Source organism: Pristiophorus japonicus, chromosome 4 (genome assembly GCF_044704955.1).
Source record: "Pristiophorus japonicus isolate sPriJap1 chromosome 4, sPriJap1.hap1, whole genome shotgun sequence".
Classification (NCBI taxonomy): domain Eukaryota; kingdom Metazoa; phylum Chordata; class Chondrichthyes; family Pristiophoridae; genus Pristiophorus; species Pristiophorus japonicus.
This window is the reverse complement of record NC_091980.1, coordinates 173535172-173548200: the sequence shown is the minus strand read 5'-3', so window position 1 is coordinate 173548200 and position 13029 is coordinate 173535172. Positions and strand designations below refer to the sequence as shown.

Here is a 13029-nt window from a genome sequence, read left to right as displayed (position 1 = left end):
GGACACTGCCCTGAGGAACTCCTGCAGCGATGTCCTGGGGCTGAGATGATTGACCTTCAATAACTACAATCATCTTCTTTTGTGCTCGGTATGACTTCAGCAAGTGGAGAGTTTTCCCTCCGATTCCCATTGAATTCAATTTTACTCGGGCTCCTTGATGCCACACTCAGTCAAATGCTGCCTTAATGTTAAGGGCTGTCACTCTCACCTAACTTCTGGAATTCAGCTCTTTTGTCCATGTTTGGACCACAGATGTAATGCGGTCTGGAGCCAAGTGGTCCTGGTGCAACCCAAACGGAGCATCGGTGAGCAGGTTATTGGTGAGTAAGTGCTGCTTGATAGCACTGTTGACGACACCTTCCATCACTTTGCTGATGACTGAGAGTAGACTGATGGGGCGGTAATTAGCCGGATTGGATTTGTCCTGTTTTTGTGGACAGGACATACCCGAGCAGTTTACCACATTGTCGGGTAAATGCCAGTGTTGTAGCTTTACTGGAACAGCTTGGCTAGAGTCACGGCTTATTCTGGAGCACAAGTCCTCGGCACGACAGTTGGGATGTTGTCGGGGCCCATAGCCTTTGCTGTATCCAGTGCGCTCAGCCACTTCTTGATATCACGTGGAGTGAATCGAATTGGCTGAAGACTGGCTTCTGTGATGGTGGGGACCTCACGAGGAGGCCGATATGGATCATCCACTCTGCACTTCTGGCTGAAGATGGTTGCAAACGCTTCAGCCTTGTCTTTTGCACTCGCGTGCTGGGCTCCATCATCATTGAGGATGGGGATATTCATGGAGCACCCTCCTCCCGTTTGTTGTTTAATGGTCCACCACCATTCACGACTGGATGTGGCAGGACTGCAGTACTTTGATCTGATCCGTTGATTGTGTGATTGCTTTGCTGTTTATAGCATGCTGTTTCTATTGTTTAGCATGCATGTAGTCCTGTGTTGCAGCTTCCCCAGGGTGGTACCTCATTTTTAGGTACGCTTGGTGCTACTCCTGGCATGCTCTTCTACACTCCTCATTGAACCAGGGTTGGTTGCCTGGCTTGATGGTAATGGTAGGGTGAAGGATATGATTGGCCACGAGGTTACAGATTGTGGGAAATACAATTCTGCTGCTGCTGATGGCCCACAGCGCCTCATGGGTGCCCAGTTTTGAACTGCTAGATCTGTTCTGAATGTATCCTATTTAGCCGGGTGGTTGTGCCACACAACACGATGGAGGGTGTCTTCATTGTAAAGACAGGACTTTGTCTCCACAATGATTGTGCGGTGATTACTGCTACCAATGCTGTCATGGACAGATGCATTTGCGACAGGTAGATTGGTGAGGACGAGGTCAAGTAGGTTTTGACCTTGGGTTGGTTCTCTCACCACCTGCTGCAGGCCCAGTCTGACAGATATGTCCTTCAGGACTCAGCCAGCTCGGTCAGTAGTGGTGCTACCGAGCCACTCTTGGTGCTAGACATTGAAGTTCCCCACCCAGTGTACATTTTGTACCCTTGCTACCCTCAGTGCTTCTTCCAGGTGATGTTCAACATGGAGGAGTACTGATTCATCAGCTGAGGGAGGGCAATAGGTGGTAATCAGCAGGAGGTTTCCTTGCCCATGCTTGATCTGATGCCATGAGACTTCATGGGGTCCGGAGTCAATGTTGAGGACTCCCAGGGCCATTCCTTCCTGCCTGTATACCACTGTGCCTCCACCTCAGGATGGTGATGGAGGAGTCTGGGACATTGGCTGAAAGGTATGATTCTATGAGTATGACTGTGTCAGGCTGTTGCTTGACTAGTCTGTGGGACAGCTCTCCCGATTTTGGCACAAGTCCCCAGATGTTAGTGAGGAGGATTTTGGAGGGTCAATTAGGCTGGGTGTGCCGTTGTCGTGTCTGAAGCCGGTGCCAAGGTCTATGCCGGGTGGTCCGTTCAGTTTCCTTCTCATTATTATTTTTCGCAGTGGTTTGGTATAACTGAATGGCTTGCTAGGCTATTTCAGAGGGCAGTTAAGAGTCAACCAAATTGCAGTGGGTCTGGAGTCACATATAGGCCAGTCCGGGAAAGGACAGCAGATTTCCTTCCCTAAAGGACATTAGTGAACCAGATGGGTTTTTACAACAATCCGGTAGTTTTATGGTCACCATTACTGACACTAGCTTTTTATTCCAGATTTGTTTAATTTACTGAATTTAAATTCCCTCAGCTGCCATGGTGAGATTTGAACTTGCGTCATTAGTCCAGGCCTCTGGATTACTAGTCCAGTAACATATCCACTCTGCTACTGTTCCCGTCAATGAATCTCGCCAATCAGGTTTCTGCCCAAGACAACCCTAACCAAAGTCACAGTCTGTAACTGTGGTACATTATCCTTCCTTGATCGGTCTGCAGACTTTGACACGGGTCAACCACACCAGCCTCCTCCAAAGCCTTTCCTTCGCTGGCCAGCTTAGTGGGACTGCCCTCCTTTGGTTCCACTCTGATTGTAACCAGAGAATCTCCAGCAATGGCGCCTCTTCCCACCCTTGCACCGTTAGCTTTGGAGTCCCCAAAGCGTCGACCTTTATCCTCACCTCTTCCTCATCTACAGATGGCCTCCTTGGCAACTTCGACAGACATGGTTTCAGCATCCACACATATGCTGACAATACCCGACTCTACCTCTCCCCCATTTGTCTCAACCCCTCTGCTGTCTCTGTGCTGTTGGACTGTTGGTCCAATACCCAGTCACCGATGAGCCTTAATTTCCTTCAGTTAAATACAGAGAAGTTTGAAGCCACCATCTTCGGTCCCCACTGCAAACTCCGATCCTTCACCACCGATTGCATCCCCCTCCCTGGCCTCTTGGAGGCTGAACCAGACTGTTATTCTTGGCATTCAACTTAATTCCAAACTGCGCTTCTGACCCCATATCCTCTCCATCACAAAGATCACCGACCTTCACCTGACTCAGCGAATCTGCCGCTGAAACCCTCATCTATGCTTTTGTCGTCTCGAGACTTAACTATTCCAATGCTGTCCTGGCCAACCTCTCAACTTTCATCCTTCATAAGTTTCAGCGCATCCAAAATCCTGCCCGCATCCTAACTCGCACGAAGTCCCACTCACCCATCACCTTATACTCAGACCTATATTGGCACCCAGTCCCCCAACAACTTTAATTTAAAATTCTTGTCCTTGTTTAAATCCCTCCATGGTCTCCCACCTCCCTTTATCTGTAACCTCCTCCAGCTCTACAACCCTCCCAGAACTCACCGTTCCTCTGACTCGGGAATTTTGTGCATATCCCAGTCCCTTCAGCCCACCATTGTTGGCCGTGCCTTCTGCTATCTAGTCTCTAGGCTCTGCAATTCCCTAAACCCCACTACCTCGCCTCTTTTAAGACCCTCCCTAAAACCCACGTCTATGATCAAACTTTTAGTCATACCTCCTAATATCCCCTTCTTTGTCCATTTTTGGCTGGTTATACTTCTGAAGCATCTTGGCCTTCTATATTAAAGGCACTTTACAATTGGGTACCAGATGAGTACAAAATGTCTCACACCTCCTACGTTCAATCAACCCACAAACACTCCTTGTCTGTCAATCCATGTGAAGACTGATGACTTGCTGCGTGGTTGCACAGCATATACAATATGGATATGAGTGCTGTGGGACCCATATAGGAACACTTATTTACCTAGATATATACAACGCATGTAAATGTGAGTGTGGTATCACCCTATACGTACCCTCACTTACCCAGACATGTACAATCTATGAGAACACTTGGGGGGCCACACTTAGTTACATGTTTTCTTCTGTTAACAAACCTCTGTGGTACATAATTTTAAATTCTGCCAAGCCTACCTTTTGAACAATGCGTGCCAGCATCTGAAGTGCCAGGGTTCGCTGCTGAATTATCTGACTGCGAGATAAATGGAAGAGCTCTTGCAGTGAATAACCGGCTTGCTGAAAGAGACAAACAAATAGTGAGAGACAATTAAAGCAAACAACAGTTAAGAAAGATTGGGCAGTCTGCCAGCTGCTCACGAGCATCAGCTCAGCCCCAGTTAAATGATGTAGAAAGAACTAACTTGCATTTATATAGCGCCTATCATGACAGGACATTTTAAAGCACTTTAAAGCCAGTTAAGTACTTAGCAGTGTAGTCACTGTTGTAATGTAGGAAACATGGCAGCCAATTGATGCACAGCAAGCTCCCACAAACAGCAATGAGATGATGACGAGATAATCTGTTTTAGTGACATTGGTTGAGGAATAAATACTGGCCAGGACACCAGCGAGAATGCCCCAGCTCCTCTTCAAAATAGTTTGGTGGGATCTTCTACTTTCACCCAAGACAGCAGACGGCGCCTTGATTTAACATCTCAGCTGAAGCACTCCCTTAGCACTGCACTGGAGTGTCAGCCTAGATTATGTGCTCAAGTCCCTATAGTGAGACTTGAACCCACGACCTTCTGACTCAGAGCTACAACTGAGCCACGGCTGACATTGCTCCCAGAGCCAGAGAGATTTTGCACTGAAAAGGCTCTCCTGGCCGTGCTACTATTTGTCCACAACACCAGTACCAACTCGTAATTAACTCTTTGTTAAGACAAATGATCAAATAATGAATGAGGTGCGGATTTATAGCCATTTTTCACCCAGCAGATTCTTCCGACCACTGAAAGAAGAGAAATAAAACCACCCCAATGAAGAGACCTGGGAGTCTATGCTGGATCCTTAATTGGATTATTTCTTGCTGGTTAAAATTGGTTACTGCTAGCTATTCCTGCAAGCTGCAGGGAATATACAATATGTATATATGCTGATGATATGAATATCCATTGTACTTGGAAGAGGACCCACCTAACTGATCAGCCAAAATGTTTGGCATAGATCAACAAATCAAACCGTTCCATTCAATTGAAACACCCTCTGTAATTTGACTACCTGTGAATTGCTGCCCGGTAATATAAGAGACACAGGTACATAGCCTTTGCCCTAAAATTCTTCATGACACCTCTGCAGCTACTTACTAAATCACATGCTCTCCAACACCTTTGATGCCCTTGCCCCATTAAAATCATTACCCTTCTCTCATCCCAGTCATTCCCCCGGTATACCTTTCATCTCCACTCCCTTAAGTCCAAGGGATGCAGACTTGAATGTCTTTGGCGGACAACTGATCTAATCATCCATCGCCAGATTTGGCTAGTTCATATAAAGCACCAACAGATCCTGCTCTCCATCACTAAAACCACCCACTATTCTAAGATCATCCAGGACAGCCAAAATAATACCAGGCTTCTCTTCACCTCGACCGTCTTCTCAAATCACCCTCCCCTGCCTCCTCACCTCCAACAATAAATGTGAGGAGCTCATGGACTTCTTTGTTCACAAGAAATGAACACAGTACTCCAGATGGGGTCTAACCAGAACTCTGTACAGCTGTAACATAACTTCCTCCTATTTATAGTCCAGCATCACTTCAAGAAAGGGGGAACAGCAGCTCAAAAGCATTTCGGTGTAATAGGAAATAATATAATGCCTAACCTCTGGCTGCTCTCCATGATGGTGCAGTCCCAGGTGAGTTGGAACATCGACACCTGGAGGTATTAAGTTGCCGTGGAAACTGAACCTTGCTTGCATCTCCTGAATGTGAGAAAAAAAGAGAGACATTAAACAACAGTGGTATACTTACTTTTCCTAGGAAGGGGGAGGAAATAAGTTTCTATTCATCGTGCAGGATAGATTTCTGCATATTCAGTGCTTGGTGGGTTTACTGATTTGAGTTTGATAATGGAAGATTTGATTGTATGCAAATGAGTGTAAAAGTACATCAGCGTTTCAAGCTTTACTCAAGCTTAAACACAGAGTGCTCCCTGTCAAGCCCACTCAGTCTCACAGCTTCTAACTTCCCTGTGGGACCAGGGTTTCACAGTCCCACGGTCTCTCACTGCTCCATGACAGGGTCACTCAGTCCCATAGTCTCTCACTGCTCCATGACAAGGACATTCAGTCCCAGTCTCTCACTACCCCATGACACGGCCTCTCAGTCCCACATTCTAACTGTTGTGTGTGAGGACTACTCAATCTCACTCTCGCTGCTCCGTGACATGGCTGCTCAGTCCCCCAGTCTCACTGCTCCGTGACAGGGCCACTCAGTCCCACAGCTCTGTGACATGGCCGCTCAGTCCCCCAGTCTCACTGCTCCGTGACATGGCCGCTCAGTCCCACAGCTCCGTGATAGGGCCACTCAATCCCACAGTCTTTCACTGCTCTATGAGAGGACCGCTCAGTCCCAGGGTGGGGCAGTTATACAGAAAGTATCCACGCTGCCACCACTCACCTTGTTAGTTTTCCGTCGCCTGGGTTTGGGCAGATCTTTCATCCACTCCAATTTCTCATACTCTGGCACATCCATGTGAACCCACTCTTTCTCAGGTTTCAGTGGAATATCAGCCTCTGTAAAAATGCAGTAATATTGTAATGAGAGTTTCTCTACAATCCCATCGCCCAGCATACATGTACAAACCCGCTCCACTCTGCCTCGCACACTCAGCTCACCACTATTACATAATTGTGCCACTCCCCTCCCACACTCCATGCCTGCTGATGTGCATGCATTCCCTGCATCTGTGGTTCCTCTCATATACACATAAATCGGGGTTCATCATTACAAGCACACAGCTTGAGCCCATCATCCCACACACTTAGAATGCAAATACTGGGTGGTACAGAGGGTTAGACCTTTGAGTTGAAACCCAACCCAGACTAATGAGATAAATGCCTCCTATAAACTGAAAAATCAAACCTTCCTCGCAAACACTGGACAACCATCAACCGCCTCAGAACTGGTCATGGTGGAAGATGAAAGCATCCCCATCATGTGACTGTGGAGCTCCTGATCAGACCCTGGAGCACATCATTGAGCACTGCCCTCAGAGGACATTCGCAGGCAGCCTACAAGATATCCACCCAGTTACACCGGAAGTTTTGGCCTGGATATCTGACTTGGATATTGACATTTGATTTGGTACTACCACAGGAAAGAAGAAGAAGAGTGCCTCCTATTTCTGGTGGTTTCGGGCTCTTAAGTTAAATGTTTTTTTGTAATCCCAATCTGATCCTGGTCATTACCACCCACAAAACTGGCCACAATCCAACGCGGACTGAGGACCCAACTGCAACAAGTCACTGGGTGGCTGCTATTGGCAATGGCAAATATTTATACAAAGTAACAAAAATTTATATACAGGTTGAGCATCCGAAATCCGGAGTTCCGAATGTTCCGGAATCCAGGCCAATTCGTGGCGGGGTCATCCGGAAACTGGAAAATGTTCTGAAATCTGGAGTCCCCCAACTCGACCGTCCGACCTCACCCCCCTTACCTCGGCCGTCCGACCTCACCCCCCTTACCTCGGCGGCCCGACCTCACCCCCCTTACCTCGGTGGCCCGACCTCACCTCCCTTACCTCGGCGGCCCGACCTCACCTCCCTTACCTCGGCGGCCCGACCTCACCCCCCTTACCTCGGCGGCCCGACCTCACCCCCCTTACCTCGGCGGCCCGACCTCACCCCTTACCTCGGCGGCCCGACCTCACCCCCCTTACCTCGGCGGCCCGACCTCACCCCCCTTACCTCGGCCGTCCGACCTCACCCCCCTTACCTCGGCGGCCCGACCTCACCCCCCTTACCTCGGCCGTCCGACCTCACCCCCCTTACCTCGGCGGCCCGACCTCACCCCTTACTTCGGCGGCCCGACCTCACCCCCCTTACCTCGGCGGCCCGACCTCACCCCCCTTACCTCGGCGGCCCGACCTCACCCCCCTTACCTCGGCGGCCCGACCTCACCCCTTACCTCGGCGGCCCGACCTCACCCCCCTTACCTCGGCGGCCCGACCTCACCCCCCTTACCTCGGCCGTCCGACCTCACCCCCCTTACCTCGGCGGCCCGACCTCACCCCCCTTACCTCGGCCGTCCGACCTCACCTCCCTTACCTCGGCGGCCCCACCTCCCCCCTTACCTCGGCGGCCCGACCTCACCCCCCTTACCTCGGCGGCCCGACCTCACCTCCCTTACCTCGGCGGCCCGACCTCACCCCCCTTACCTCGGCGGCCCGACCTCACCTCCCTTACCTCGGCGGCCCGACCTCACCCCCCTTACCTCGGCGGCCCGACCTCACCCCCCTTACCTCGGCGGCCCGACCTCACCCCCCCTTACCTCGGCGGCCCCACCTCCCCCCTTACCTCGGCGGCCTGACCTCACCCCCCTTACCTCGACCGCCCGACCTCACCTCCCTTACCTCGGCCGTCCGACCTCACCCCCCTTACCTCGGCGGCCCGACCTTACCTCCCTTACCTCGGCGGCCCGACCTCACCCCCCTTACCTCGGCGGCGCGACCTCACCCCCCTTACCTCGGCCGTCCGACCTCACCCCCCTTACCTCGGCGGCCCCACCTCCCCCCTTACCTCGGCCGTCCGACCTCCCCCCTTACCTCGGCCGTCCGATCTTCCCCCTTACCTCGGCCGTCCGACCTCACCCCCCTTACCTCGGCGGCCCCACCTCCCCCCTTACCTCGGCCGTCCGACCTCCCCCCTTACCTCGGCCGTCCGATCTTCCCCCTTACCTCGGCGGCGCGACCTCACCCCCCTTACCTCGGCCGTCCGACCTCACCCCCCTTACCTCGGCGGCCCCACCTCCCCCCTTACCTCGGCCGTCCGACCTCCCCCCTTACCTCGGCCGTCCGACCTCCCCCCCCTTACCTCGGCCGTCCGACCTCACCTCCCTTACCTCGACCGCCCGACCTCCCCCCTTACCTCGGCGGCCCCACCTCCCCCCTTACCTCGACCGCCCGACCTCGCCCCTTACCTCGGCCGTCCGACCTCACCTCCCTTACCTCGACCGCCCGACCTCACCTCCCTTACCTCGACCGCCCGACCTCCCCCCCCTTACCTCGGCCGTCCGACCTCACCTCCCTTACCTCGACCGCCCGACCTCACCCCCCTTACCTCGGCCGTCCGACCTCACCTCCCTTACCTCGACCGCCCGACCTCACCTCCCTTACCTCGACCGCCCGACCTCACCTCCCTTACATCGACCGCCCGACCTCACCTCCCTTACCTCGGCCGCCCGACCTCACCCCCCTTACCTCGGCCGCCCGACCTCACCCCCCTTACCTCGGCCGCCCGACCTCACCTCCCTTACCTCGGCCGCCCGACCTCACCCCCCTTACCTCGGCCGTCCGACCTCACCTCCCTTACCTCGACCGCCCGACCTCACCTCCCTTACCTCGACCGCCCGACCTCACCTCCCTTACCTCGACCGCCCGACCTCACCTCCCTTACCTCGGCCGCCCGACCTCACCTCCCTTACCTCGACTGCCCGACCTCACCTCCCTTACCTCGACCGCCCGACCTCACCTCCCTTACCTCGACCGCCCGACCTCACCTCCCTTACCTCGGCCGCCCGACCTCACCCCCCCTTACCTCGACCGCCCGACCTCCCCCCCCCTTACCTCGGCCGCCCGACCTCCCCCCCCCCTTACCTCGACCGCCCGACCTCCCCCCTTACCTCGACCGCCCGACCTCCCCCCCCCTTACCTCGGCCGCCCGACCTCCCCCCTTACCTCGGCCGCCCGACCTCCCCCCCCCTTACCTCGGCCGCCCGACCTCCCCCCTTACCTCGACCGCCCGACCTCCCCCCCCCTTACCTCGGCCGCCCGACCTCCCCCCTTACCTCGGCGGTCTGATCCCCACCCCCCACCTGCAAAATCTGGAAATACCCGAAATCCGGAACGGTCGAGGTTTCCGGATTTCAGATGTCACATCTGTAGCCTTTCCTGGCCTAAGAACGTCCCAAACGCTTTATTAGCCAATGAAGTAAACATTAGAGAGGAGAAAGAAGGTGCAGAGAGGAGGAGGAATCAGACTGAAGGCCGTCTAAGACAGGTTTGGATTGCATGTGAGTAAATGCCCGGTACGTAGTAAATAAGGTTGGTGAGCTGCAGGCACGTTACTACATGGGACGATGGTATGGTGGCAATAACAGAGACCTGGCTCAAAGAAGGGGAGAATTGGGAACTTAATATTGCTGGCTACAAGGTATTCAGGAAAGATAGAGAAAGAAAAAAAAGAGGGGGTGGCAATATTGATCAAAGAAACCATGATAGCACTGGAGAGAGAGATGATGTAGTTGAGGGATCAAATGCAGAAACTATTTGGTTCGTAGTAAGGAACAATGGAGGAAGCTAGTACATTTCTGGGTGTACCCTATAGGCCACTGAATAGTGGAAAGGAGGTAGATCAGCAGATTTGCAGGCAAATTATAGAAAGATACAAGAACTGCAGAGTAGCGATAATGAGGGACTTCAATTATCCAAACATAGACAGGAAAAAGAACAGCGTAAAATAATAACAACTTTTATTTATAAAAGGCCTTTAACATAGTAAAATGTCCCAAAGTGCTTCACAACAATTTTACAACATTAGATATTGACCATTGAGGGAAAGAGAGAAAAGGCGTGAGAAGGAAGTATAGAAAGAGGTTAAAGGCTCGGGTCCGAAGCGGCAGCCAAAATGTGCACGCAGATAGACACAGACGAAAAAAACGAAAAGATTTTTTAAAAATTTAAAATTCAAATTATATAAAGGGCAAAGAGGGGGAGGAATTCCTGAAAAGTGTACATGAGAACTTTTTGATCAGTGTGTTTCCAACGCAACGAGGAAGGAAGCAGCACTGCATCTAGTTTTGGGGAATGAAGCGGGGCAAGTGGAACATGTTTCAGTGGGAAAGCTGTGATCATATCAGGTTTTGAATAATTATGGAAAAGGACAAGGAACAATCCAGCATAAAATACTTTACTGGATGAGGGCTAACTGTGATGAGTTGAAATGGGATCTGACCCAGGTGGATTCAAATCAAAACTTGGTAGGCAAAACATTAATTAAACAATGGGAGGCCTTCAAAGAGGAGATGGTTCGGGTACAGAGTAGACACATTTCCATGAGGGTGAAAGGAAATGATTCCAAAGCTAGAGCTCCCTGGATGACACAAGATAAAGAAATTAAAATGAGACAGAAAAAGGAGGCTTATGATAAATGTAAAGTTCATAATAAGGAAGAGACTGTTTGAAGACCAGACCCTCAAATCTACCACCAAGCTCATGGTCTACAGGGCTGTAGTAACACCCGCCCTCCTGTTCGGCTCAGAGACATGGACCATGTAGAGCAGACACCTCAAGTCACTGGAGAAATACCACCAACGATGTCTCCGCAAGATCCTACAAATCCCCTGGGAAGACAGACGCACCAACATCGGCGTCTTCGGCCAGGCCAACATCCCCAGCATTGAAGCACTGACCACACTTGATCAGCTCCGCTGGGCAGGCCACATTGTTCGCATGCCTGACACGAGACTCCCAAAGCAAGCGCTCTACTCGGAACTCCTTCACGGCTAACGAGCCAAAGATGGGCAGAGGAAACGTTTCAAGAACACCCTCAAAGCCTCCCTGATAAAGTGCAACATCCCCACCAACACCTGGGAGTCCCTGGCCAAAGACCGTCCTAACTGGAGGAAGTGCATCCGGGAGGGCGCTGAGCACCTCGAGTCTCATCACTGAGAGCATGCAGAAATCAAGCACAGGCAGCAGAAAGAGCGTGCGGCAAACCTGTCCCACCCACCCCTTTCCTCAACGACTATCTGCCCCACCTGTGACAGAGTCTGTGGTTCTTGTATTGGACTGTTCAGCTGCCTAAGAACTCATGTTAAGAGTGGAAGCAAGTCCTCCTTGATTCCGAGGGACTGCCTATGATGACACTATGATGAATACATTAGAGAACCAAGCTGAATATCGAAAGTACAGAGGAGATCTAAAAAGGGAATAAGGGAGGCAGAGTGAGTACGATAATAGTTCACAGAGGTTGAGGCTACAATCTTCCAATCCTCCTTAGATATGGATGTGGTGCTAGGGCACAGGAGGATTGCAAAAGTTTTAAAAAGGAGACAGATAAACCCAGCAACTACAGGCCAGTCAGATTAACATGGTGGTGGGGAAATTTTGAGATAATAATCCAGGACAAAATTAATTGGCATTTGGCAAAATATGGGCTAATAAATGAAAATCAGTACGGATGTTAAATGCAAATCGTGTTTGACTAATTTGCCTGATTCCATTCTTATCTATCTAATCGTAGCCAGAGAATCACCTGCAACGGCTTCTCTTCCCGCCCCCGCATCGTTACCTCAATTATCCCCGAAGGATCTATCCTTGGCCCCCTCCTATTTCTCATCTACATGTTGCCCCTTGGCGACATCATCCGGAAACACAGCATCAGTTTCCACATGTACGCTGATGACACCCAGCTCTACCTCACCACCACTTCTCTCGACCCCTCCACAGTCTCTAAATTGTCAGACTGCTTGTCCGAGCCGAAATTTTCTCCAATTGAATATTGGGAAGACCAAAGTCATTGTTTTCAGTCCCCGACACAAACTCCATTCCCTAGCCACTGACTCCTCTTCCCTCTTCCTAACTTCTGTCTGAGGCTGAACCAGACTGTTCACAACCTTGGTGTCATACTTAACCCTAAAATGAGCTTTCGACCACATATCTGCAGCGTAACTATTTCCGGAACATCGCCCGTCCCCGCCCATGCCTCAGCTCATCCGCTGCTAAAGCCCTCATTCATGCCTTTATTACCTCTAAACTTGACTATTCCAACGCACTCCTGGTTGACCTCCCACATTCCACCCTACATAAACTAGAAGTGATCCAAAACACGGCTGTATTTTTAAATGGATTGATTTTCTAGTGTTAGCCAATAATGCAGTTTGAATAGCAATATAACCACTGAGTTATAACCCCAGAAGTTTGTCACCATCCTCCACGACGACATGCAAGCAGCGATCCTGACCAATGGATCCACCACGGACCCAAACCACATCTGGACCAGGGTCAAGCAAGGCTGCGTCATCGCACCAACGCTCTTCTTAATCTTCCTTGCTGCAATGCTCCATCTCACGCGCAACAAGCTCCCTGCTGGA

General features: G+C 51.4%; 1 protein-coding gene across 5 annotated transcripts in view; it reads right to left on the bottom strand.

The window, feature by feature from the left end:
• rpap1 (RNA polymerase II associated protein 1) overlaps positions 1 to 13029 on the bottom strand; it is a 154979-nt gene that overhangs the window by 96439 nt on the left and 45511 nt on the right. For all 5 annotated transcript variants that reach the window (XM_070878833.1, XM_070878837.1, XM_070878834.1 and 2 more), the window contains 3 exons: positions 6334 to 6449; positions 5538 to 5636; positions 3849 to 3950 (listed from right to left, as the gene is read on the bottom strand). In XM_070878833.1, coding sequence (XP_070734934.1) covers positions 3849 to 3950; positions 5538 to 5636; positions 6334 to 6449 — 317 coding nt within the window. The remainder of the gene's footprint in view (positions 1 to 3848; positions 3951 to 5537; positions 5637 to 6333; positions 6450 to 13029) is intronic.